The 27,315-nt window shown below is 37.1% G+C and overlaps 1 protein-coding gene across 8 annotated transcripts in view; it reads right to left on the bottom strand.

Annotated features, from left to right (window-relative positions):
- Nucleotides 1-27,315, bottom strand: part of FRY (FRY microtubule binding protein) — a 444,482-nt gene that overhangs the window by 155,588 nt on the left and 261,579 nt on the right. For 7 of the 8 annotated variants that reach the window (XM_045978039.1, XM_045978033.1, XM_045978035.1 and 4 more), the window contains 8 exons: nucleotides 23,189-23,328; nucleotides 19,119-19,209; nucleotides 18,822-18,901; nucleotides 18,626-18,706; nucleotides 12,928-13,096; nucleotides 9,758-9,850; nucleotides 9,564-9,662; nucleotides 7,844-7,945 (listed from right to left, as the gene is read on the bottom strand). In XM_045978039.1, the coding sequence (XP_045833995.1) occupies nucleotides 7,844-7,945; nucleotides 9,564-9,662; nucleotides 9,758-9,850; nucleotides 12,928-13,096; nucleotides 18,626-18,706; nucleotides 18,822-18,901; nucleotides 19,119-19,209; nucleotides 23,189-23,328 (855 nt within the window). The remainder of the gene's footprint in view (nucleotides 1-7,843; nucleotides 7,946-9,563; nucleotides 9,663-9,757; nucleotides 9,851-12,927; nucleotides 13,097-18,625; nucleotides 18,707-18,821; nucleotides 18,902-19,118; nucleotides 19,210-23,188; nucleotides 23,329-27,315) is intronic. The other variant, XM_045978041.1, reaches the window with a different exon arrangement.

Genomic DNA, 27,315 nt, shown 5'->3' with positions numbered 1-27,315 from the left:
GACAGAAAATCAATAAGGAAATACTGGCTTTAAGTCACATATTAGAATTTAAATGGCACATTAGTCAAGATGAACTTAATAGATATATACAGAACATTCTCTCTGAGGGCAGTACTATACACAATTCTACTCAAGTGCGCATGGTACACTTGCCAGGAGAGATCATATATTAGGCCACAAAAGAAGTCTCAATAAGTTTAAGAAGACTGAAGTCATATCAAATATCTTTCCCAACCATAGTACTATGAAACTAGAAAAGAATTACAAAAAGAAAATTGGAAAAATCATAACTATGGGGGAGATTAAACAACATTACTGAATAACCAATGAGTCAATGAAGAAATCAAAGGAGAAATTTTAAAAATACCTAGAGATAAATGAAAATGGATTAAATAATAACGCCAAATCTATGGGACACAGCAAAAGCAGTTCTAAGATTATAATGATATAGGTCTATGACAAATAACAAGAAAAATATCAAGTAAACAACCTAACTTTAAACCTAAAGTAGCTAGAAAAAGAACAGTTAAAACCCAAAGTTACCAGAAGGAAGGAAATAATAAAGATCAGAGTGGAAATAATGAACAATAGAGAAGATCAATGAAACTAACAGCTGGCTCTTTGAAAAGATAAACAAAATTGACAAGCTTTTGGCTAGACTAAGAAAAAAAGAGAGAGGGCTCAAATATATAGAATCGGAAAATAAAGAGGAGAAATTACAACTAACACAAAAGAAATACAAAGGATCATAAAGGACTATTATGAACAATTATATGCCAACCAATTAGAAAACTTAGAAGAAATAAATTAATTCCTAGAAACATGCCATCTTCCAAAACTGAATCATAAATAGAAAAATCTGAATAGAGCAATTACTAGTAAAGAAGTTGAATCAGTAATCAAAAAACTCCCAACAAACAGAGGTCCAGGACCAGATGGCTTCAACCAGTGAATTCTACAAAACCTTCAAAAAAGATTTAATACTAATCCTTCCCAAAGTCTTCCAAAAAATCAAAGAGAAGAGAATACCTCAAACTCATTTTATAAGTCCAACATTACCCTGATACCAAAACCAGTTAAGGACACACATGAAAAAGAGAAAATTACAGACCAATGTACCTGATCAACATAGATGCAAAAATCCTCAACAAAATGTTAGCAAACTGAATTCAACATACATTAAAAGGATGCACCATGATCAAGTGGGATTTACTCCAGGGATGGAAAGATGGTTCAACATTTGCACATCAATCAACATGAAAAAACATATTAACAAAGTGAGGGATAAAATCATATAACTTCTCAAAAGATGCAGAAAAGCATTTGACAAATTCAATATCCATTTATGATAAAACAGCACACTGAGCACAGAGGCAATGTACCTCAAAACAAGAAAAGGTGATATATCACAAGCCCACAGAACATCACACTCAATGGTAAAAGACTGAACTTTTTCCTTGAGATCAGAAACAAGACAAGAATGCCCATTCTCACCACTTTTGTTCAACATAGCATTGGAAGCCCTACCCAGAACAATTAGGAAAAAATAAATAAAAGTCATCAAAATTGGAAGAAAAATGTAAAACTACCATTATTTGTAGATAACACAATTTAATACATTGAAAATCCTAGAGACTCTACCGAAAAGGTTAGAATAAACAAATGCAGTAAAGATGGATCATACAAAATCAATGTACAAAAATCTGTGGTATATTTACACAGTAACCACAAATTATCAGAAAAAGAAATTAAGGAAAAAATTCCATTCATAATTTCATCAAAAAGAATAAAATACGTAGGAATAAATTTAACCAAGGAGGTGAAGGACATGGGCACTATACTGTACTATTTTCTGGGAAATCTGGTACTTACTGAATGAGGCATTGTTAGCAGTGATGTACATATATTAACTAATTTTCAACCTGTGCAGTAGATACTGTCATTGTTCTCATTGTGCAGATGAAGAAAACAAGGCACAGAAAGGCTAATAAGTGGTAGTACCAGAGCTTGAACCTAGACAACCTGGTTCCAGTGTCTTGGAAGCATTAATTTTTCTACTGTGGTTGACTATTATATGGAGACCACTCCAATATACTACTGGCGCCTACTAGATTGTACTCTACTTGAAAGCATTGTCTTTGTACTTCCAATAAGGGCTAATGCAATAGGGGTTTGATGTATATTTTCAGGACATAAACACTTTAGAATATGTCTTAAAACACTGTTTTGGGTCAAAAATCTCTACATTAAGATCGAAGGATTCTTCACTCATTGTAATCTGCTTCTCTGTTAATTAATTAACAAAATATATTAATACGTTGTGGCTCTGAGGTTACATGATGCAAGTGTTCAAGAAACTAGTAAGCTTCAGAGTAAATCTTCCCTGTACCCCTTCCTCTCCTCTCAGTGCTGGTCACCGACACCTTCATATGACATCAGCCAGCCCAATACCATGCCCACCTTCTTTAAAGTTTGCTTTTGATTTAGTTAAAGCAATTCAGTGTTAACAGTAACAAGTAGGGAGAATTGAATTCACTGGCAACTTGGCCAATGAGAACCAATGTGTCTCAAGGTCCACCAGCCCAGCATTTGCACTAAGTCACCTTAGCCTCTTATGAACATGCAAATGCCTTGACTGCACTCAAACATTTGAAATCAGAATTTCTGGAGGTAGGTCTCGAGAAGCTGCATTTGTAACGGGCTTTTTTAGAGAGTCTGGCACATGTTAAGGTCAAGTTCTATTGACAGAGACTGATAAACAATTTTAGCCATCTTTTGATCTTGTTATACTCAACTGCCTTCTATTTCTCTCTTCTACTTGAACTAGAGCCATTGAAGTAAATCTGTTTCTTTCTGTCATATTCCCTTACATATCATAGTCAACACCTTTCTTCCTCCAGGCATTTCCTTTTAATACTTGAATCAATTTACTCTGATCATAGTTCACTCTTTGATGACCATATTACCCAAAGAACCTATATGCAAAGAACACAGGGTTAGGATAACATCAGAACTACTGAACCAACAATTTATGCAGATTATTTTCTCTTCAGTGTCTGAATAAATAAGAAACTCATGGAAAGTAATACCCTTGTCAGCTGATTACTAATTTTTAAGCTCAGTTTATGTGCACTGTCAGAATTTACAAATTCCACTTTGAAATGTGTCTTGAACACATATGAAAGATAGATGAAAAGAGATTTTCTCAAGTTTATAGAAATGAGGTTAATATTAAAGCAGAATAACTGCTTCTAGAAAATTATTATTTAAAATAACTAACACTATATCATTTAAATTGATACTTACAAGGAGAATAGTAGTTGTTTTAAAATAATTGGTGCCATACATTTTAATGCATTCTACCAATGGCTGTGGAATCCTTAATGTATTACTTAATATCTACTCATTGATATAACGATATCATTAATTATCTTAGTAGTATATGAAAAGTTTAAGAAAAGCACTCCTTGGGGCGCCTGGGTGGCTCAGTGGGTTGGGCCGCTGCCTTCGGCTCGGGTCATGATCTCAGGGTCCTGGGATCGAGTCCCGCATCGGGCTCTCTGCTCGGCAGGGGCCTGCTTCCCTCTCTCTCTCTGCCTGCCTCTCTATCTACTTGTGATCTCTCTCTGTCAAATAAATAAATAAAAAATATTTAAAAAAAAAAAAAAAAAAAGAAAAGCACTCCTTAAATTTCATTGTGATTATTACACGTAAATATACATTAGGTGCTGAAGACAAGTTTCAACAAATATACGACAACCAGTTTTTGAGATTCTTAATGGAAATCAAAAGAGCTTCCTTGTACCCTCCCTCCCCTGTTCCACTTGAATGTGTTGTTCTCTGTCACAATATCCTACTTTATTTTATTTACAGCAGTTACCAATATCTGAATTGTTCTTCCTATGTGTTTACTTGTTTACTGTCTGTCTGTCCCACTAAATTACAAAGTCTAAGAGGTGGGAGAGTGCTACTGTCTCATTCATCACTTACTCCCAGCACTTGGACAGTGCCTGCTACACTTCATGTAAAATACTTTAACCAGCTGATTGACTGACTGAATGAATGCATTCAAGTCCTAGCATAAGCAGTGACTGAGATGAAAGGAGAATCATTTTTAATTCTGTATTATCTTGCCTTCATAGACAGTATTGCTCTTGGAGCAAAATATTTAGAAAAAAATGATATCCATGAAAGCACAGGGAGAGCTCAGTGGAGCTTATTACACTATCATGATGATCCACAACAAAGCACGGAAACCTCCTGCCACTGGCTTGGTTCATAAAAGATCTCCAGTTACTGAGAGATATTGTTGTTAGTAAGTATATAGCAAATTCATTTTTAAACTCTTAAGGTTTCTTTTATGGTTTTGTTTCATTTTTATAATCTGGAGCTCTGGGATATTATATTCACTATCATAAAATTTTAAAAAATTAAAAAATTATTCCAATTATATTCATTTTTATGGCTGAGAAACTAGGAGTTATTATAAATATTTAATAAATACTACATGTTAAAATAACTATTAATAAACAGTCACAACAAAAAATAAGTACTGTTAAATCTAGTTTCAAAACATATTTCCTTTCTTCAGAATTAGGTGTATTATGGTAGACATGAAGGAAATGTATCAATTTTTAATTGCTCAGTATGTTCAGATTTGACATTAAATATACAGAAGAAAAAAGTATGCAAGAGTCCTTGAAAGATGTCAGTGTTGTGGTAAGAAGATACCATAAATTCCCCATCAACTCACAAGGGTATATTGCTAATACACGGTTGACCTTCTTAACTAAGTGTAAATAAAAACTCTTAAGTTTGTGTTACCCAAGTAGCCTGCTTCCAACAGACTGACTCTGAAGATAAACCAGGGCGCTGGTATTAAGAGCATTGATATGAGAACTTCTTTACTTTGAAAGCAGCAGATTTTTCACACTCAGACACTTCTATTTTGCTATTTGTCACGCTGCCACCTTGATGACTCCCCTCTGCAGAACACATCAAATATGGCTACCAAGTTCAAAATGTAGGGTTCAAACATTAGGTTCATTATACTTAAGCATGTGTGGGGAAATGGGACACTGGAGGGTAAGGGTGCTGGAAACAAAAAGGGGGAGAAGTAAATAGGGAGAAGAGTTGGTCTGCTGGTCATTATGAAATGATACAGTTGGCTCTAATTCTCATAAAATACTGACACAATTCAAGACAAAGTATACTTCCGAAGCCATTTTAGTTTTTCCTCACAGATTATTTGTAAGTTGGTTTAGAAGGTTTTCTGTATATTTATGACATTTTAAAGTGGTCTCATTTTTAAAAAAGAGGATTTATTCACTTATTAATTTAGAAAGAGAGAGAGAACATGAAGGGGAGGGGCAGAGGGAGAGGGAAAAAGAATCCCAAGCAGACTCCCTGCAGAGTATGGAGCCCGAGGTGGTGCCCCTTCCCACAATCCAAATGGAAATCAAGAGTTGGAAGCTTAACGGACTGAGCCCTCCAAGCACCCCTAAAATGGTCTCATTTAATCCCTACTGGGTTTAGTTCTAAATATATACGATACCATTTTATTCCAAGGGTAACTCATCAAGGATCTTTTTATATCTTTTAGCCTTGGGGTGATGAATTCCAACAATTTATTATCCATAAAGTAAAATATCATTGCCTTAACTTGGCCTAATAACTACCTCTTTCATGCTTCATGGGGTCTCAAACCTTCACAAATGGCACAAATATCTGTCGATTCTCAACATTTATATCCCTCACTGTGTCTATCATGCATTTTGAAACTTTGTTATATATCTGCCAATGAAATGCTAAACTCCTCAAGGACAGAGACTCTATTCTATATCTAATTTTAATACAGTTGACTTCCCCTATATTCCCCCCTTACAGCACCTTCCCTAGCACATCACGCAGTGGGTACTTCATCCCTACTGGGTGAACTGAATGGAATTCTAGAATTTGGTTCATCTCTATACTACTCCATCTACATACTCTTTCTGATCTCATCATGGCCATTCTCCTAGAAATCCTAATGCTTGAAATGTCTGCATAGGGATACACTATCAGCTTGTAGTCTCACTTCTCTCTAGGGCCATTTATAACCCTGTTATTAAGTCTTTCTGGTAAGTTTTGACTAGAGCACCAATATTATAACTTTGAAGCAATTATATTCTGAACTAAGATTATGCCACTTTATTTCAAAATATCTACTTTAAACAAAAAATTTTGGTTTTTTGGCCACAACAATAAATGTTCATGCAAAGTATTATTTAATTCTAACTAAAATTCATTGCAAACATACTTAGTATCATATACACAGAAAAATGCATTCTTAATTATGTCTCTTTTCTGTTTCAAGCAAAATGACTATTTTCTACCTGTGTAAAAGGTAAATGAACAAAAAATATTTTTAACTGAAACTAATAACTGAATAACTTAAAAGTGGACCAAACAACAACAAAATGACACTGGGCTCTGTGTTAGAGATGTATTATAGATGCACAAATCCCTAAGTAAAATATCGGAGGATGCCTATTATATAATAGTTGATAACCCTGAAAAGCTTTTTGTTTTTCAGAATACTTAAAAGCTTAATTCTATATCCCCTGCTATTATATTTCACTGCCAATTTGAAGAAAATAAATGATTCTAATCTTGGATTTCATAATCCATGCTTAAAACCGCTCTAATGCAGATTATGGGGTAATTATGGTAAATGCCAAAATAATATAATTAATCTTAACCACTTCACTAAATTAAAGTGCCTTATAACAAAAAAGACAGGACAACATGTATAAGCACATACGGTATTGTATAATTAAGGATATTTCAAAAATTCTAAAGCAGCAAATATCAAACTTGTAGAAGAATTTTAAGACACAACTAGAAAAAACTGGAAAATACACACTGTTTAAACTTCCATTAGGGTTGACTTTCACTTAGTTGTCTTATATCAGCAGGTCACAAAACTCAAAATATGCTTAGCCATTTAGAAGTTATAAAGCCAATTTTAAAGCTAATCATTATAGTAGTTTTAACTGTAGGTTCCTCAGTTTTAGAAACGATGACGTCCCTCCTCTCATCATCACACACCTTGCTGCCTACCACCACAGTACTTGACAGTGACTGGTTAGGACTGATGGACTGCCATGTGCCTTGCATAGAATACCTTCGAATAATCACAGATCACAATGACAGGAAATGAGTATTCTCTGTGACTGGGGTCAATCCTCCCACAGAAAGAACTTTTCCCCCCAAATATTTTCCTAGACTGCAGGAGGCAGAGGACGGCTGCAGGAAGGACAGGTGAGCATCTGAAATCAATTCACACGGTTCTGCCAGTGAAGTGTGGCATCTCTTTTTTAAAATCAGTTAGATAAAATGCAATATTTAATGCACAGACAAGGGTATTTAATTCTACCCCGAAAACGATCCTTATTAGAAAAGATTTATTTCCCCAGATTTGGAGTGATATCTCTTATCCCTCGTTATCTTCTAAAACTGACTCTATTTGGGGCACCTGGGTGGCTCAATCAGTTGGGCTCCGGTCAGGATCTCAGAGTTGTGAGAACAAGCCCCCTGTTGGGAGTCTACTTGAGATTCTCTTTCCTTCTCTCCCCCTCCCCCTCCCCTGGCTTGCACTCTAAGTAAGTAAATAAATAAAGAAAATCTTACATAAAATTGACTATATTTAATAAAGAGAACTCTCATTAATATTCTTTCATTTTCTCAATAGCATAGGCTAATTCCCCTGCAGACACAAGGAATCGCTCTCAGAAGCACATGCACCAGTCTCAGACACATATCTAGTGCAATAAAAGACTCTTTTGAACCGAGAAATACTAACTTTAAGGTTGGATAAGCAGTTGTTGAGGAAGACGTGCCACCTGTTCAGGAACAGCTGCTTCTGACTAACGCAGAGAAGGCAGGTCACCAGGGGGTACAAGGCCTGAGGAGAAAGAAGGTGAGGTCACGAGCTGATTTCTGTTTCAACAAACCAGGTAACACACGTTCTTTGGAATCACTACCTCTCTCTGTGGGCCAGAATAAACAGGACGCTTTATAACACAAGGCTCAGAGGGGGCCATGCAGAGGTAGGCATTTCGCAAACGCCTTCTGACAACGATGGGGGCAGAATTATCTAGAATTATAAAGTGTATAATAAGTTTCATGTACAGTGAGTAGAAATCTGATTCACTGATTTAGTTTTCACTTACGAATTTTAAAAACAAACTTATTATCTTAGATCACTCTCAATCCTCAGAGAGAAAGCAGGAAGGCACACTGATTTTAAAAATGTTATTGGGGTTTTTGCTCATAAACATCTACTAGCTTGTCCTTGTCTGAGAGGTAGGTGTATATATTTTCTTTTGCATGCAATCTTCCTGTAATTAAGGAAGATTCCTAAAAGAAATGTTATTGCCTTGGTAAACTCCACCAAGACACATTTAACCACAGGAGGAATTTGCTTACGTGTGAATAAACAGAGGTACTACTGTGCTTTTCCTGCCTAACTGGGCTGCTTTCCCACAGCAACTGGAGAAGATGGACAAGCTAATGAGCGGCCACCCAAAAATTATATATGCAGCCCCATCACCACTCTGCTGAACCAAACATACACCTGGATGGTGCCCCCAAGAATTAAGGCTAGGGAAAACTTAAACAAAAATATAATTGGCTCATCCATTAAGGTGAATTAGCAAAAAAACAATTGCCACAAAGAGATTTAGTGCTTCATGGACCATTAACTTCATTTTTTTTATTCACTTGCTTTTAAACTGACTTTGAACTATGCTACCATTGAAGTAGACAGTGAGGACAACCGTCAGCACTGTCAGCAAAGCAACTCTGAACACTAGCTCAAAGAATGGTGGCAACGCCCATACTCTGAAGACTGGCATAAATCATGCCAGTTAGCCAGCTACCGAAGTAACCTGCTTCCTCCACACTATCACAATTGTGGCTCACACGCCACGTGTCCACTCATAAACCAGAGCTTTTTTTTTTTTTTTTTTCTTTCCCCACTGAGGGCAAAAGGTTGTGGTAATTGAGAAGACTTTTCTGTGCTGCTGCTCTTCAACACAAAAGCTTCCCCAACTACTGTTTTCTCAGCCTTCTGAGACTCCTTCCTATGGGCAACCGTCTCTCTCCCAACTCCCTTTGCTGCCTGCTTCCATTTTGATTTTGAATATCAGGATAGGAATGAACCAGTGAAGACCTCTGGAGATTGAAAAAGGTAAACTGTTATTGTAAACTTTGACTTTTAGATTTGAAAAAATACTCAAAATTAAACAAAAATCAAGTTGAGCCAGTGTTGGAAATAAACAAGAGAATCTTAGGACACGAAGGGTTGTCTGAGGTGATGCTATCTAATCCCCAATAATTAGATAGTGTAACCATCTGGTTATGGTCAATGTTAAGTACAAGCTCCAAATTTTGAAATGCTCCCTCTTTTGGGGGGAGCTGCAGGTAATGCTCCCATCTGAGGGACCTTTATGACTCTCAAATAAATTTCAGCCTATGGATTTTAGCCTCCGCAGTTTTGCATTCTCTCAAGAGTTACTAACCAATGAATGCTTCTTTCGAGAAGAAAGTTCCAGCGTGGTGTCATATAGGCTTTCGACAAAGTTTCTAAGGCAGGGAACATTTACTTCATTTTTAACAGCCTAAAACAGAGATGCATGTTAATATTATATTAGTGAAATTGGTGACTCTCTAATCCAGTTTGAAGTTCTTAAGAAAAATAAAAACATTAACTCACCGCAGCAACTGGGACAAGAATTTCAACAAAAAGCCCCGCCAAGGCGTGCTTGATATCTTTGTCTTTGACCTCGAGGAAATAATGTGCACATTCCTAGGAAGTAGAAAAAAAACATAAAGGAGGAAGAATAGATTGAAATGTGTACAGAAAATGTCCTTAAACAAACTGAAGGAAACAGCTCTTAAATCAATCATACACACTAACGTAGCATATTCCTTAATCATTAAAGAAAAATCACTGGGTTCTAGCATTTATACTTCAGTTCAAAATGGTCTCAATGACATTTTGCAAAACTGGTTTTCTCAGTCTCCTACTTCTCCTACTGTGCTGAAAGCACAAAGCATCTACAACCAGGAACAATACTCATCCACTGCCTTACTGGCTGATTCATTCAGACATACGCTGCTGACAAATTTCTATTGACCACCTACTGTGCGTGGGGCCCTAGGTTCTTGATTAACCCACAAACACAGATCCCCAGAGAAGGTAAACATGGTAAGGGAGGCAGAAGATATTAAACTTATTTTGGGACCTGTGACAGCCCCAGGCACAGAGCTGTTTACTTCTTAGCTCTGACATTTTAGGTGTGTTTATTATTCAGATAGTTTCATAAGCAAGTCTGGAACGCTTCCCTCCCCCACCGCAGGCAAGAAACCCTTAGAATAGTTCCTCAAGCAAGGCAGTCTTTGCGTGTGGATTACTATCTCCGAAAGGGTATTTCTGGTGGCCCAGAGAATCATTTATTAGGAAAGTTGACCTGTTGAGAATTCCACCAGCCCCTTTCTCCTTCCTGGCCTTTTTGGTAATAATTCTTTATTAGGTATTGTTTTCATGGAAGGGTCTAAGGCTACACGTGTTTGTGCCGATATGTAAATATTTATATTAGCTACTATACTTAATTTCAGTCAACACTGGGACCATTGCCAATAAAAGTTACTAAAATCCCTACTATATTGATTCTATACTAAGACAACAGTCCAAGCAAGGCACTACCAACATGGAGTCATTGAGATGGTTTCCCCAGTGCAGAACAGAGCTTCATGCTTCCTGGAATTATGGCCCTTTTCCTACATAATTTTGTATATGTGTGTAAATACTCTTTCAAGTCATTATTCAAGTACATAGATACATGAATTATTCATATGAGAGAGGGATAAAAATAGCTAACAGTTACTAAGTGCTTACCATGGACCAAGAATCCTCAGAACCACCTTCCAAGGTTAGTGCCATTATTATTGCTCTGCACAAAGGTAAGTGAGGTGGGGAGGGGTTAAGGGTGACTTGCCCAAGGTCAACGCGCTGGTAAGTGCTGAAGTTTGAATTTAAACCCAAGAAGTTCGATACATGGCATATATTCTTCTTCTTTTTGTTTTTAAATAGCTTCACTGAGATACAGTTCATATGATATGTAATTCACCCACTTAAAGCATATAATTCAATGGCTTTTAGGATATTCACAATTATACATTTTTAAAAAAGATTATTTATTTATTTATTTGACAGAGAGTGTGTGTGAGAGAGAGAGAGCACAAGCAGAGGGAGTGGCCCAAAGAGGGAGAGGGAGAAGCAGACAACCTCCTGAGCAGGGAGCCTGAAGTGGGGCTCGATCCCGGGATCCTGGGATCATGACCTGAGCTGAAGGCAGAGGCTTAACTGACTGAGCCAACCAGGTGCCACCAAAATGTACCTTTATCACCACAATTAAATTTAGAACTTTTTCATTACCCTTCAGAGAAACTCTCTGGTCTTTTTTTTTTTTTTTAAGATTTTATTTATTTATTTGACGAAGAGATAGAGAGAGCGCAAATAACAGAGCGGCAGGCAGAGAGAGAAAGAGAAGCAGGCTCTCTGCTAAGCAGGGAGCCCACTGCGGGGCTTGACCCCAGGACCCTGGAATCATGACCTGACCTGAAGGCAGCTGCTTAACCAACTGAGCCACCCAGGTGCCCCGAGAAACTCTCTGGTCTTTAGCAGTCATTTCCAACCTCTCTAATCACATTTCCCTCCTCTAAGCCCTACACAACCACCAATCTATTTTCTGTCTCTATGGATTTGGCTATCCAAATGGAATCATGTAATATGCAGCCTTTTGTGTCTGACGTCTTTTATTTAGCATAATATTTTCAAGGTACATACATGTACTTTGTAGCATGTATCAGTACTTCATTCCTTTTCATGGCCAAATAATATTCCCTTAGATGAATATACCACATTTTGTTTATCTAGTCATCAGTGGATGACCATTTGGGCTGTATTCACTTTTTTGTTATTATGAATAATGCTACTATGAACATTTGCATTCAAGTTTCTGTGTGAATGTATATTGTCATTTCTCTTGGATATATCCCTAGAAACATGGAATTGCAGGATTACACAGCAATTCTAGATTTAACCATTGAGGGACCGCCAAACTGTTTTCCAAAGTTGTTAGGCCATTTTATATTCCCGCCAGCAGTGTACGAGTGTTCCAATTTCCTTACATTGTACCCACACTTCCTGTTATCTTTTTGGTTATAGCCATTTCAGTGGGTACGAAGCAGTACAGTCTATATGCCTCATCCCTATATCTAAGCTTGACACTGATAAAGACCCTCGCTAAACCTAGTTTCCAGCAGTACTAAAGAAAGTTCCATAAATTCTAATAGAGCCTCATGTTCTGCAAAATCCACATTCGCAACAACTCTTCTGTTAGTATGTAATGAGAAACACTGCATAATTGACACCTAAACCATATGTACGGTTTGGTTGACTTTTAAAAACCGATTCTCTTTCGTAGTAGGAATACAAAGTTTTCCACATTATTTAAAGTTCGGATGTCTATGAATGTTAACACAGCCACCTCAATGCTATCAATTATAAGAAGCAAAAAGTCAGCTGTATTTTATGCATAGATCAAAATGTAGCTGATGGGTCAAAAAGAGAAAGGAGTCCACCAAGAAGACACTCTACTATACACACTACTTCAAAGGTGATATGAAAGTTTAAAAGTGAAATTATCTGCCTGCAACTCTAGTATTTGGTTACAAAGCACGTTATGCACTACTGAAGAAAAAGTAGGACTTCTTTACCTTGTCAAGTGAGTGGGCTTTCACGTTCCAAGTCAGTTGTTCTGATGAAGGGAGTTGTTCAGGCTGATACCCCCTGGTTCTCCTGCCTAAGATGTTACCTACCTGCATAAACTGAAGAGAAGCCTCAAAGTCCTCCACGGGATACATCTTAATTCGAAAGAATTTCATCCCCATTATCAAGCTGATAATGCTCTGGACAACATATGGGCTCTGCTCTTTGTGCCGTAATTCCTTGAGTTCTGCCATAAATTTCTTCTTCACAGCAGGGAATCTAAAAAGAGAACAAGAGTGGTTTATCAAATCATGGGTATGAAAGTGACCATAATGGAGGCCTCCAGTGTCTAGGAGTGACAGGGCACAGTGACAGGAGTCCTTTGAATTAGTTGAAGAGCATGGCTGTCATTCTGTAAGGATCTGCTCTGTGGGACTGGGCAAAGAACAAACCTCTCCTTCTCTCAGTCTATGAGATGCTCAATGTTTCCTTCAGTCGGGGAGAAGACCCAGGGTCATTCGGACCCTTTCAAAACGGCCTCGCTCTTAAATTGAGCACCACAAAAAGCTCCCTTTCCTCAAGTTGGGCAATTTCCAGCATACCTGCCAACCCCAAGGACCTGAAGTATGTCTAATGGTAAGCATCTGAGCAATAGCACAGGCCTGCTATTTGTGACAAGGACAGCAAATCATGCCAAGAAATAGTCCTAATCCATTTCCAGAGTTTTCTATTGTTGTTTCTTTCATGCTTTTTGGTTAATGATCATTATAAAAAATATTTTTAGGTTGAGGAGAATCTAATAATGAAAAAATTCAAATCGAATCTAAAAGATTGAATAAGCATTTTCTCCACGCATGGGATGTTACAACTAAAAAGACACAGTCCGCAAGGAGTTTGAGGCATCTGTATTAACAGTAAAATAGTAACAATTAATAATATTAATTACAACATTATCATATAAGATTATAAAAAAGAATAGACCCTAAGAGGTTGGAAAATAGTAGCAGATCTGCAAAGTACCCAAGATAGAGGAACATATACATAAAAGCTATCCTAACTGAAATGGCTAGTTAAAAGAAAAAAGGAAGCATTCTAAAACTCATTGTGTTTTGCTTCCTGAGACAGTCAGACTGGGATTCCACATATGTGAAAAGGTCAATTAGGAGCAAGGCATGATTAAAAAGGGTTATTATGATTATAAAAGTTAAAGGCCAACTAACAGAATCCTGGAAGGTTGAGACAACTCTTGACAGCTCAAGGTAGAAACTTGAGGTCAAATAAAATAGGCAGTAAAAATGAAGGTACTGTTTCACCAGAAGGCAGTACAGAGGGCCATGATGGACAAGTTGGTGTTAGAGACTTGGCAACAGCTGGCCATTTTCTTGCTCCTGGCTTGGTTGCAGAAAGTTATGTGGGGCTCGTTTGGTAATAATTTGTTAAAATCGCGTTTTTTCTAAGCCAATTTATAGACTTTTCTTCATGTTTGCTACACATATTTCCCAATAAAAGAGGTTTTTAAGAAGGCGATGGAGCAGAAAACAGAAAATCCAAATTCCAATGTCATCTTTCTTTCCTCCTCCTTATAGAGTAGAAAATAATCTGATGCTGAAGATGATGACCATGACAGCTATAGGGAGACATCCAGCACATACAATATGCCAAGCAAAGTTCAGACAACCCTACAGTTCATCTTCATGATCATCGGATCCTCACAACTTGAGCAGAGTACTATTATTATACCCTTTTTACAGAACAGGAACTTGAGGCTGAGACCTCTTAATGTGCTCAAGTCACACAGCTGGTAAGTGACAGCCAGAATTTCAAGCCAAGCGTCTGGCTCTAGAGTCCCTACACTTAATCTCTGTGCTGTCATGTCTGGACCAGTGGTTCTCCAAGCATGGCCCCCAGATCATCATCATCAGCAGCAGCAGCAGCACTGCCTGGGAACTTAGGAGAAACACTCATTATTGGCCCACCCCACACCTACCGAGTAAGAAACACTGGGGCTGATTTCCAGGACTCTTGCTTAACAAGCCCTAGAGGTGATTTTGCTGTCTGAAGTTTATGAAACACTGGTCTGGATGTGGAATCGTGGTAAGTTATATTTGTAAGATGATTTATATTTTATGCACATTATATTCTTTTACATTTTTGCCTTCACAACAATCCACTGAGTCAGGCAGTGAACACATTTCCATTTTACAAATAAGGAAACAGACATGGAAGATCAACATGACAAAGACGACTCAAACGCAGGCCTTCTGACACCAATTCCAGGGATTTCTACCATAATCCAGCTGCATTACCTTGTCATGAACTATGAAATACAGTCACTGTCCTTAGAACAGTGTATATAGTTTGATTGAGAAGATAAAGTGATGTGAATAATAATAACAATAATTTTAAAATATTAATAAGAGTAATAAGCATTAAATATTATTTATTTACATTATTCATTAAACCAATTATGACTAGTATTTATTTAAATTATTAAATGTTATTTATAATAATAATTGTTGTTGTTGTTGTTATTATTTTTTGTGAGGTGTGCTTGCCAGTGCCTGACCCTTTGCTGGAATCTCACTGATCCTTCCGGGAGGTGGAATGGTCAGGTCAAATCACTTTCTCATATTTCACATTGCCTTTATGAGACTAACGCACTTAAAGAGGCTCCAGGGCATAGGAGAATGAAAGGGCTCTTTCCAGCTGGAAATTTAGTAGAGATTTCTGGGGATTTGAGCTGGGGTAAAGGCTGAGTCTTTAGGCAGTGATGATAAAGGGTGGGAGGCAGAAATGTCATGCAAAGCAATGGAAGGAATATTTTAAATCAAGATTATATAAATTTATTAATTCTCAACTGGATTTTTAAAAATTGTATTTTTATTCAAGTTATTCCCAAACACTAAAAAAACTTACCAAGGATTTTAATTTTGAAATGTGAAAGCTTGAAAGGAAAAAGTAATCTTATAGGTTAGAATTATATTGTCTTAAAGACCATATGATACTTAGGAAAGTTTGTTTTCTATCCCTAATCCAAGACTAAAACAAGGAGTGGCAGGAGAGGGCAGGTTACTTGTATAACTTACCAGGTCAACATTCTCAGGAGTGGGTGGCTGACAGTCTATTTATTTTTCAGTGAAGAATAAATATGGCTATCTTTCACTTTTAAAAGTCCCAGATGACATAAACATACTATTTTAGCATTAAAAGTATCCCAAAATCTATTTGCACTTAAAATCTATTTTTCTGTAAAGTAATTTTAGGGAAAAATTAATTCGTTTTTAATGACTGTGCCTTTAGTAAATACAGTAACTCAATGATTACTCGGTCTTCGAAATACTAGAACATCCATATGAAAAATAAACTGCTTTAAAATGATTCATACATATTATAAAAGTGAGAGTTTAAGAATATATACATTATTATTATATTGTATAAAGAGAAAGTAATTTTGAAATCTATGAATCTTAGAGGCCATTATCACTATTTAAAAAATATATCAGATTTTAACCAAAAAAACTTAACCTAAAAAAGTCAAGCTTTAACTTAACTAACTTTCAGAAAGTCAACGCTTTGGGTGATAATCACTAAATAGCAAAAATTTTTTCCTTTTATGACAGAAATTAAGTCCGTTATCATTAGTAAGTAAAAAATAGTGATTTTGCTAAAACTTAAAGACTAAAATTAAGCATTAATAACTAAAGTCATAAAGAAGAAAATATTTCACATGCATTACCACTGGGAGCTAGATCTAAAGTCTAAAATTAGAACGGCTATATACTCAAGTTTATTAAAAAAAAAAAGATAACCACCCTGTACTAGATAAGCATACATCCTTTTTCCCCCGAGAACAAAGTAAACAGTACTTTTCTATGGCAATGACAAAGTAATGTTTCTGGCATATTCACGAAAAGGAAACAATGTGATAATTTGGATTATGACACAGGATTGTACTATTAATAAAGGTTATCTATACATTGACTGGTTGAGATTATATCACTGTGATTACTATACGCTACTGAAGTTACCATAAGAAGACACTGACCAAGGGGTTCTCTTATGACTGGCAAGTACGGGAGCATTGTCCAAATTGAGACATTTCACAAACCCAGCTATTGCTGGGTAAGAATTAGGACAAATACTGACATCATGGAAATTAAAACAAGCCATGGTTGGCGGCAAGAGAACACTGGCTTGGTGGATCATATAAATCTGACCTAATATGGAAATTCCTATAACCTTAGAATGTGGCTTAGTTATGACATTGTTTCTCAGTTCATTCACAATCAACTTAACATCACTACTGCTAAGGAAGCTCACCTACAGTAACCAATGTTGTTACGCATAGTTCACAACAACTAAGAAAAACATGAAAAGCCATTTTTGGCAAATTAAATTTTCTAAATGATAGTATAAGAGACTTGGGCTGGGATAATTGCAGAAGGAATTACACAGGAATATGCTGAGATTTTCAGGGTTTAGCACAAATGAGCCACATACAATTCAATAACTTATTTTTACGATCTTTTCTAGGAATGAGTTTGATACATGTGAATCAACTTGCTAGGTAATTGAAGATTCTCCCTTCAAAATACCAATACTTTATATTCAGTTGCAATAGAAAAGGATGTATTGGGCTTTTTTTTTCCTTGATGGCTCAGGAACCACAATTATGACGATGGGCTGCAAAAAAAGTCAACATAATCTCATGCAAAATGGCCCAGTTAACTCTGTAGTTTAGTTCTTACGCAGGCTTTGGCTACTTTTTCTTTCTCTCTGTTGCCGCTAGTCTTTGACCTTGATATTTCTCACTGGCATCAGTGTCCCTACCTCTCTCCTACCTAACACTGATGTTTTACGTTAGAAAAAATATATAGTTGAGATGAATAGATAAACCGGGTTAAATAAGTCACACTGAAGAATTTGGGGGGTCTGTTTCCTGAGTTCTTGCCTCTGTTTTCGCTAGGTAAGGTTGCTAAGTTAATACCTTTTATAAAATTTTGTTTTTGGATAAACTGGGTATTTCCATGCTATTAAGTTAGGAAATTCCATCTCTTGTTGATAAAAATCTTTTTCTGAGGATTGCATCAGGGCATCACTGTTGTTCTAAGCTCACCTCCTGGCCTGGATTCATATTTTGTCTCTGGCTCATTTCAGGATTTTGCTTGATTTGCCTCAGGGTTGAATAAGATGAAGATGGGTGAATAAGGTGTGACATCACTTTTGGAAGATGTATTTTATTGCTAATAGTCTAACACCACTTTGTTCTAGCCTGCTAAGTAATGTTCTGGGGCCAGATAAATATAGCAATGAGAATTTTCCCCCGACTTGTTTCCATGACAGAGTCTGGGACATTTTTAGCTCAGCTGAATTAAGTAAGGTCTATAGTAGAGGGACATTCTAGAATGAAATTTTCCCATTCACAGATGATATATATCATAACTACTCACTCAAGGAATATATAAAACAAAACTTCTAAAACTGGTAAATGTTTTTGGAATATTAGGGCGAGAGAAAAAGTAATTGGGTTAGTCCACTTCCTTCTCTGATGCAGTAGTCTGAAACTCATGGACTCCAGGTAGGTCCAGACCCAAGTGCCAGATAAAATGGATGATGGAGAAAACGACTGAAAACAGACTTGGTACTTGCCTCAAGGGAGCTTTTAGTCAGTTTCAGAGACATGGCGCCCATTGCAAAAAGAAGCCTAGCTCTCTGCGAGCTCACACACAGCCCTTTCCTGAGAGCAGGGCTGGACTGAGGTGGAAGAAGCACTCAAGTTCTTATGGTAAAGGACTGACGTTCACTTACTTAGCTTGTGCCAACACGCCGATGACTTCCGCATACAGGTCGGCCACAATGTGCATATTGCCAGTGTTAGGACCAAGGTACCTAAATAAGATATGATGAGACAAGTGAGGGATTTCCCATTATCTAAAAAGAGCACCCTTGTTTTAGATTTAAGTGCCCAACTTCTTTAAAATTCTAAGGACAGAAATTACTTTACCCTTCTTTGTACTTAAAGTGCTTGAAAGCCAAGTTAATAACATCATGTATTAGACTGTCTATTACAGGATGAAGTGGAATCTGAAAAGAAAAAAAAAAAGATAGCTCTAAACTTGGAAGGGAATATTAAAGATCAAATCAGTAACAGTACTTCTGGAAACTGTATATGGCCTCTAGCAATCAACAAGCATAATTCACATGATCTGAAATTCACCAACAATTTAAAATTTAGATTTTAAAAACATAAGTAGTTTTTAGATAAATCTTATCTAAAAGGAATATTAAATTCCTGACCTACCTGTTTCAAAACTTCTATTAATACTAAAGAAAAAATAAAATCAATGGCGAGGTCCCGTCTTTCCATTAAATAATCTCGTTGTTGTTCATCACTGTAAAATTTAAAATATTCACATTCAGTGTCATTGAAGATATTCAGAAAGTGATACAATTCACCAGACATCAAGGCGCATTCCCAATGGACTGCAAACCAATTCTGCTATTATGAGATTACAGTGGTAAATATAGGCTAACACTTCTTATTATCAGTGAGCGGTAGGGAACTCACATTGGACCAGAATTTTGACTTCAAATTTCAACTTTTCAACCATGTCAGCTTGAGTAGCTACTTGTGAATCTCAATGGATCCAATGGACCTTTCTTTCTTTCTTTCTTTTTATAAAGATTTCATTTGAGAGAGGGTAAGAGAGAGAGCACAAGCAAGGGGAGGGGGAGAGTTAGAGCAGGCTCCCCACTGATCAGGCAGCCTGAGGAAGGATTCTATCCCAGGACCCTGGGATCATGATCTGACCTGAAGGCAGACACTTAACTGACTGAGCCACCCCGGTGCCCTGGACTTTTCTAAGGTGACTTTCTGGAATTTTATCATCTGTAGAACAGAGAGAGACCCAGGGCAGCACTGCCATACTGGAGGTGGATATTGAGAAGCTCCTGTGAAAGAAGCTACACAATGTAGGAAACAGTAAGGACAAAATGTGATTATCAGCTACAGCAGGACTACAGAGGGTGGAGAAAGGTTGGAAATCACTTCTTTTTTGGTTTCCATGCCTCTTTCCTCTTGACCTTCTGTCGCTTGAGATTTATGAAGGAAGAAGTGAAGGGGCAGTGGGAGAGAGAATGGTCATAAAACAGGTGGAAGAAGAGATAGGAAGAGGCAAAGTGGAGTCATTTGAACTCATTCAAAGGTTAGGGAGCAGAATTAGCTCTGCCAGAAGGACAAAAATGTCCGTCCACCCCCAGCCCAACCCCCAGTTTCTGCTTATCTAATGTATTCATTGAGGGCTAATTTGGAATTGAACCAAGAAAGACAAATGACATGATTGCCGAGACCCTAGCACAGAACTGTGGCTAAGGGCCCTGGCTTTGATGTGGAATAGTCCTGGATTAAAATGATGCCTCTTCTATTTACCAGTAATCGCTGCATTTACAAAATGGGAATAATAATAGTAATTACAGAAAGGTCTGCTTGAGTATTAAACAAGACAAAGCACTTACTATATTTAACATAGTCTCTTGAACACGGAACTGCTCAATGCTGGCATAGTAAGGAAAAGCCATGAGAAAGGATGACCAGATTTGGGCTTGTCAGGCAGGTATGTTTAAAATAAATCAAGAACATTTTAAACATCAAATGTTTTTCCCTTCAGTCAATGGGAAAGAGAAGAAAGGAAGGTGATATTTAAGATCTAGAAAAGAACTTCTGGAGAAGCTCTGTAACCTGGAGCAAGTCAAATGAAGGCTGGTGGATGACAGAATAGGTTCACAAGGGAGGCTGTAACTGTAACTCTCACGGAGAAATGTATGGACAGGGCAGGAACTCATTCATTTAGGATCACTATGACTTGTCCTGCCAAGAGGAAGAGCACTGGCCCAAACCATCTATCTGAAGTCTTTCAAGACCCATTAGAACTGTTAAGAGCTTCTGCCAGCTGGAGGAGCATAAAACACATGGAATTGTATTAAGAAAAGAGAACATTCACAAGTCTGACCTAGAGATTATATCATGGAATAAGTAAATAAGAAGTTTGAAGACTGAAAGGAAGGAGAGCTTTCAAAGATGGCCAACGGCAGTAGACAGAAACTTGTGTTGGATGGCCAACAAGAGCCTTTAAAAGGGGCCAGAGGACCCTGTTTAAAGCAGTTCTTGGCAGGGAGAAAAACTTTAACCCCCTGATTCTTTTTAATAAGTCAATTTATGCTTTCAAATAAAAATAAGACCTATACTTTTCCAATAATGAATTCAACTTTATTGCTGGTTTGAGGTCTAACTGCCAGGAGCCAGCAGCATTTGACAAATTTATTTGGCAGTCAAAATGTTGATGTTGTACTAATCTTAGAAATTGTAACCCTAGTACACATCTGTCACATTTGACTGTTTTCAGTTGCTTATGCTTCCTCTAAAGTTCCTCTTTTCTCTTCTTCTAGTAACAGAAACTTGCATTATTACCTATATCATGCTCTAGACACACTTATTCTTTTGGCTTTCCCCACATTCTTGTTTGTACTCCCAAATGTTAATTAAATGCTGCTAAGTTGAATTTCTCTGTCCTGATGCCGTATTTGATCTCGGCAATTACTCTGATCTCCTCAAAACAATCAGTAACGTGACTTTTAAAATGTTATTTTCCAATCCATAAAGAAATAAGTTAATAAATAATCCAGTTTTAGTAACCACATTCTGACAAAACAGACAAAACTAAAACTCAATTCAACTCACTAAAATGGCTCCATTTCTCACTCCCAAGAAAAGTTTATTATCTGCTTATAAACTAACATGTAATATGGGAAGAATAATAAAACGATACCATTAATTAACTAAAGATTTTATTTATTTATTTATTTATTTATTTATTTATTTATTTATTTATTTATCTGAGAGCGAGAAGGAGCACAAGCACAAGCAGGGGGAGCAGCAGAGCGACGACAAGCACATTTCCCTGCTGAGCATGAAGCCGCACATGAACTCGATGGCAGGACCCTAAGACCATGACCTGAGCGACAGTCAGATACTCAACCAACTGAGCCACCCAGGTGCCCCTGATACAATTACCTTACTGGTCACACATTCTGAACCATTTTCAGACACGGAATTAAGATTTTACCTTTAAAATTATATACATCAAAAATATTTGTAAGAAGAGACTGCTAATTAGAATGGGGTTTCTTTTTGGGGTGATAAAATGTTCTGGAGTTAGTAGTGATGGCTGCACAACCTTGTGAATATACGAAAAACACAGAACTATACACGTTAAGAGAATGAATTTTGCCACGTGTAAATTATATCACAAAAAAATTCCCTCTCTTCAACTAAAAAATGATTCAACATGAAAAAGCTATTAATTTCTCTCCCAAACAAGATGATAAATAAAGGACTCAATCTTGCATAAACTCAAGCATATTATAAAATGAAATTACAAGTGTGGATGAAATGTAATTCATTCCATGACACTGAGAAGTGGGTATTTTAAAAAATGTATTAGACTCATCAAGAGAAATGAAAGAGATATATCACTCACAAGAAGTAATTAATGTCTGATTTTCTGAATAATTCATTTCAGTTTACTTCTCTTTAAAATGCATAATCAATTCATACAGAGAAATCTGTTTTTAAAATATTTTTTAAAGGTAAATACAGCAACCTTTCTTATGTTTACTTATATTTCAAACATGAAATTACTTATATTTACATGAACTTTTGGGGGATGCCCATTCATTTGACAGTACATGCATCCTAAATTTTATGGTTGCTAAAGTGTTTCTGTAGCAGCAAGTTCCACTTTTCAAATCCATAAGAGAGGGGGAGCAGAGAATAAACAAAATTCTCAGCTGCAAGGGAAGTTTGAGATGATGCAACCTGACTTCCCTGTTTTTCTTGCAAAAACACTAAAGTATAGAGAGATGGTGAGTTGTCCAAAGTCACAGGGTTAATTTGTGGCAGCTCCAGGCCTACTGCTGATGTTCCGCCCTGCCTCCTCCTCACACGGGCACCCTGGGCACTCAAGGTTACTAGCAAGGACGAGACAGCATCATGCAGGGCCTGCAACAGCCTTTCTGCTTTTAGGTATAGACTGGAGGAGACAGAGCTCAGGAAAAAAGCAGACCAGAGGGTAACCTAGGGCCCTTTACATCTGCCCCACCAATGTCAAAATAAGGCTGAGTATATCTTTTCAACCTGTGACAAGTGACAGTGACTAGTACTCCCACTGCTAGACAGCTGCCCTGCCCTATCCCCTGCAGCACCTGCTAGGTATCCATGCACAGACAGGCAGATTTAGATGATGCATAAATCCCATTTTGACTTATGTTTCTGGAAGGAAGGAACCTCATAATTCCTATACAAAAGAAATGTACCTTTTTGATTTATTGCTTGTTCTTGGTCTGTATTCATGTGATTCATCCTCAATGCCATTTTGCCTTTTATACCAGTCAAATAATGTACGCAGAATGGAAGGCAGGCAGTACTCAGAAAGGGAGCTCATTGAGCTGATGACCTACAGAGAAAAACAGGTGATAAAAAGGCTTTGGTGGCCCTGCCAATTACTGAGAAACTTATCATTTCACAAATAACTTCAAGGATATTCACAAAATCTTCTTACTTATCCCATCTTTCCTTTAATAATCTTTATTAGTATATTCCCAAGAGCCCAAAGTCTCTTAATGTTGACAGATGTTTCTTATAATATTGTGGTTCAATAAAGTTAATTACGTTGACTTCCTTTCATTCTAGAAAACGGATGTTAATTGCATACAGGTTGTTCATGGACTGCAGAGAAATTATTTCCCACACTATCCAAGAAGTGTAGTGTTTTGTACTCCTTAACTCTCAAAGATGCTTGTTTTATAAATAAATATATTAATTAACACAATTACATTAGTTGCTTAAGTGAAATTACAAAATCTAGCTCCCAAACAACCTAAGTGGTAATACAAGGTATGGTTTTCTGACAATAATCATTCATCCACTCATCTGAGGTATGTCCCAAATTAGACTGAAGACATGAACTAGTAGCAATAATTTCCTGTGTGTCACCTTAAAGGCAAACTACTTCTCTCTTTTTTAAACAACAAAAATATCTTTGATAGACGAGTTTTTATTTTAATTTCCTTATCTGGAAATATTTGTATCTTTTATTAATTACCATGAGAAAATGAACCCCAATTGATATCTCATACCATGTGAAAAAGTTAATTTAAAAAATCATACTATAAAAAATTAAAACTATAAAACTTCTCAAGAAAACACAGGAGAAAATTTCTGTGACTCTGGACTAGCTGAGGATTTCTTAGGTAACACACTAAGAGCAAACTCCATGGCAATTTGATACTGAACATCATCAAAATTAAAAGCTTCTTTTCTGGGGATGATTTAATCAAGGATGGTTCACTATTCACAAACCAATCAATGTGATACATCACATTAACCAAATGAAGGATATAAAGTCATACAATCATCTCAGTAGATGCAGAAAAAGCATTTGACAAAATTCAACATTGTTTATGATAAAAATGCTCAATAAAGCAAGTTTAGAGGGAACATACCTCAACATGATAAAGGCCATACATGAAAAACCTATAGATAACATAATACTCAATGGTGAAAAACTGAGAGCTTTTCCATTAAAATCAGGAATAAGACAAGGATGTCCACTGTTATCACTTTTATTCAACACAGTACTGCAAGCCCTAGCCACAGCAATCAGACAAGGAAAAGGAATAAAAGGTATCTAAATTGGTATGAAAGAAGTAAAGCTGTCACTATTTGCAGATGATATGATACTATGCATATAAAAAACCCTGAAGACTCTGCCAAAAAACTATTAGAAGCAATAAATGAATTCAGCAAAGTCACAAGATACAAAATTAATACACAGAAATCAGTTGCATTTCTATACACTAATAACAAAGTAGCAGAAAGAGAAATTATGAAAAGAATTCCATTTACAGTTGCACCAAACAGAATAAAATACCTAGGAATAATTTTAACCAAGGAGGTGAAAGACCTGAACTCTTTTAACTGTTAAGATGTGGACAAAAGAAATTGAAGAAAACAGTCATGGATTGGAAGAAATAATATTGTTAAACATCCATACTACACAAAGCAATCTACAGATTCAAAGCAATTCTCATCAAAATACCAACAGTATTTTTAACAGAACTAGAATAAATAACCCTAAAATTTGTGAACCTCCAAAGACCCTGAATGGCCAAAACAATCTTGAAAAAGAAGAACAAAACTGAAGGTTATCACAATCCCAGGTGTGAAGATATATTACAAAGCTCTAGTAATCAAAGCAGTTCAGTACTGGCACAAAAAAAGACACATAGATCAAGGGAACAGAAAAGAGAGCTCAGAAATAAACCCACAATATATGGTCAATTAATCAACAACAAGGGAGGCAGGAATACAAAATGGGGAAAAGACAGTCTCCTCAACAAATGGTGCTTGTGTTGGGAAAACAGGAAAGCTATACACAAAAGAATGAAACTGGACCACTTTATTATACTTTCTCACACAAAAATAAACTCAAATTAGATTAAAGACACCTAAATGTGAGGTAGAAAACCACAAACTTCTAGAAGAAAACACAGACAATAATTTCTCTAACATCAGCTGTAACAACATTTTTCTAGATATGTCTCGTCAGGCAAGGGAAACAAAAGCAAAAATAAATTAGTGGGACTAAACCAAAATAAAAAGCTTTTTCATAATGAAGGAAACCATCAACCAAATGAGAAGGTAACCTACTGAGTGGGAGAAGGTACTTGCAAGTGACATACCTGATAAGGAGTTAATACCGAAAATGTATTAAAAAAAAATTACACACCTCAACACCAAAACCCCCCCAAATAATCCAATTAAAAATAAATGGACAGAGGTCCTAAACAGATATTTTTTTTTTCTACAGAAGACAAACAGATGGCAAACAGACACATGAATCACACAATATCACTAATTATCAAGGAAATGCAAATCAGAACTACTATAAGATAATGTCTTATATGTGTCAGAATTTCTAGAATCAAAAAGACAAGAAATAACATGTGTCAGTGAGTATGTGTCCAAAGGGGAACATCTCATGTACTGTAGGTAGGAATGTAAATTGATGCAGCCTCCAGGACACGGAAGCTACCCAAGTGTCCACCCACAGATGAATGGATACAGAAGATATAGTATGTGTGTATATATATGCACATATATACACACATACATATATACAGTGGAATATTATTCAGCCATAAAAGATAAAAGAGAATGAAATATTGCTATTTGCAACAACATGCATGGACCTAGAGAGTATGGTGCTAAGTAAAATAAGTCAAACTGAAAAAGACAAATACCCTATGATTTCATTTACGTGTGGAATCTGCAAAACAAAACAGAACAAACAAAAGGAGAACCAGAACCATAAATACGGAGAATAAACTGATGGCTGCCAGAGGGGCGGGGCTAGGGGGATGAGCAAAATGGGTGAAGGGAGTGGGAACCACAGACTTCAACTATGCAATGAATAAGTCATGGGATGAAAGGCACAGCATAGGGAATCAAGGCAATGATGCTGTGATGGTGTTGCCCAGTGATGGATGGGAGCTACACTGTGGTGAGCCCAGCAGAGTGTATAAACCTGTGGAATCACTATGCTCTTCACCAGAAACTACTGTGACATTGTGCGTCAACAATACTTCAGTAAAAAATTAAGAGATTCTGCTTTTAGAAAGATACTGTCGGCCACGGCCGGACTTACGGCCTGTTACCTCTTCATCTAGATCCCATTCCTGGACATTCCCTTTGACCTCGCCAAGTTTTTCTCCTTTGCTCAACTGCCTTCATCTTCGTCCTCTGCCCAGTGTAAGACTGTTATCACGCGAGAAGCCACCTTTGCCTGATTTTGTCTCCACCAGCATCCCCTTTCCCTCAGTGGGCCCTAACGCAACAGCCTCCAGCTTTCGGTGGGCAAACAGGTCCTCTGAAATGGTTCTTCCCCACGTTGAAAAGGATTCAAGGTGCCTGCCACTTCCTCGGTGAAGAAGTCTCTGTGCCACCCCCTCACCAGTCAAGACCTCCCCTCACAGTCCCAGAGCGGCAGATGGGACCTGGCCCCAAGGCCTGGCTCTTCTCCCCTGGGTCAGTGCTAGCACAATCTGCCAAAGGTCTAAACGCCCTCCCCCCTCTCCCTATCACCTCACATGCTTCTTCTGTGTGTATTTCTTTTTGTTTTTATGGGGTTTCTTGGAGCAATTTAAACTTCCAGTTGTTTATTTTCACAAAAGAAAATAAAATTGCAGTTGCGAGACCTTTAAAAAAAAAAAAAAGAAAGATACTGTCAAGAAAGTGATGAAAAGACGAGCTGTAGACCCAGAGAAAATACTGGCAGACACCCCCCTGATAAAGGCCTTATAAACAGAACATGTAAACCTACAATGAGATATATTGTAACCACCTCATTCACAAACATGAATTCACAAAATTTCTTACAAGC

This window comes from Meles meles, chromosome 14, assembly GCF_922984935.1.
Source record: "Meles meles chromosome 14, mMelMel3.1 paternal haplotype, whole genome shotgun sequence".
Taxonomy (NCBI): Eukaryota; Metazoa; Chordata; class Mammalia; order Carnivora; family Mustelidae; genus Meles; species Meles meles.
The sequence above is the reverse complement of the archived record's forward strand: the minus strand, read 5'-3'. Positions and strand labels throughout refer to the sequence as shown.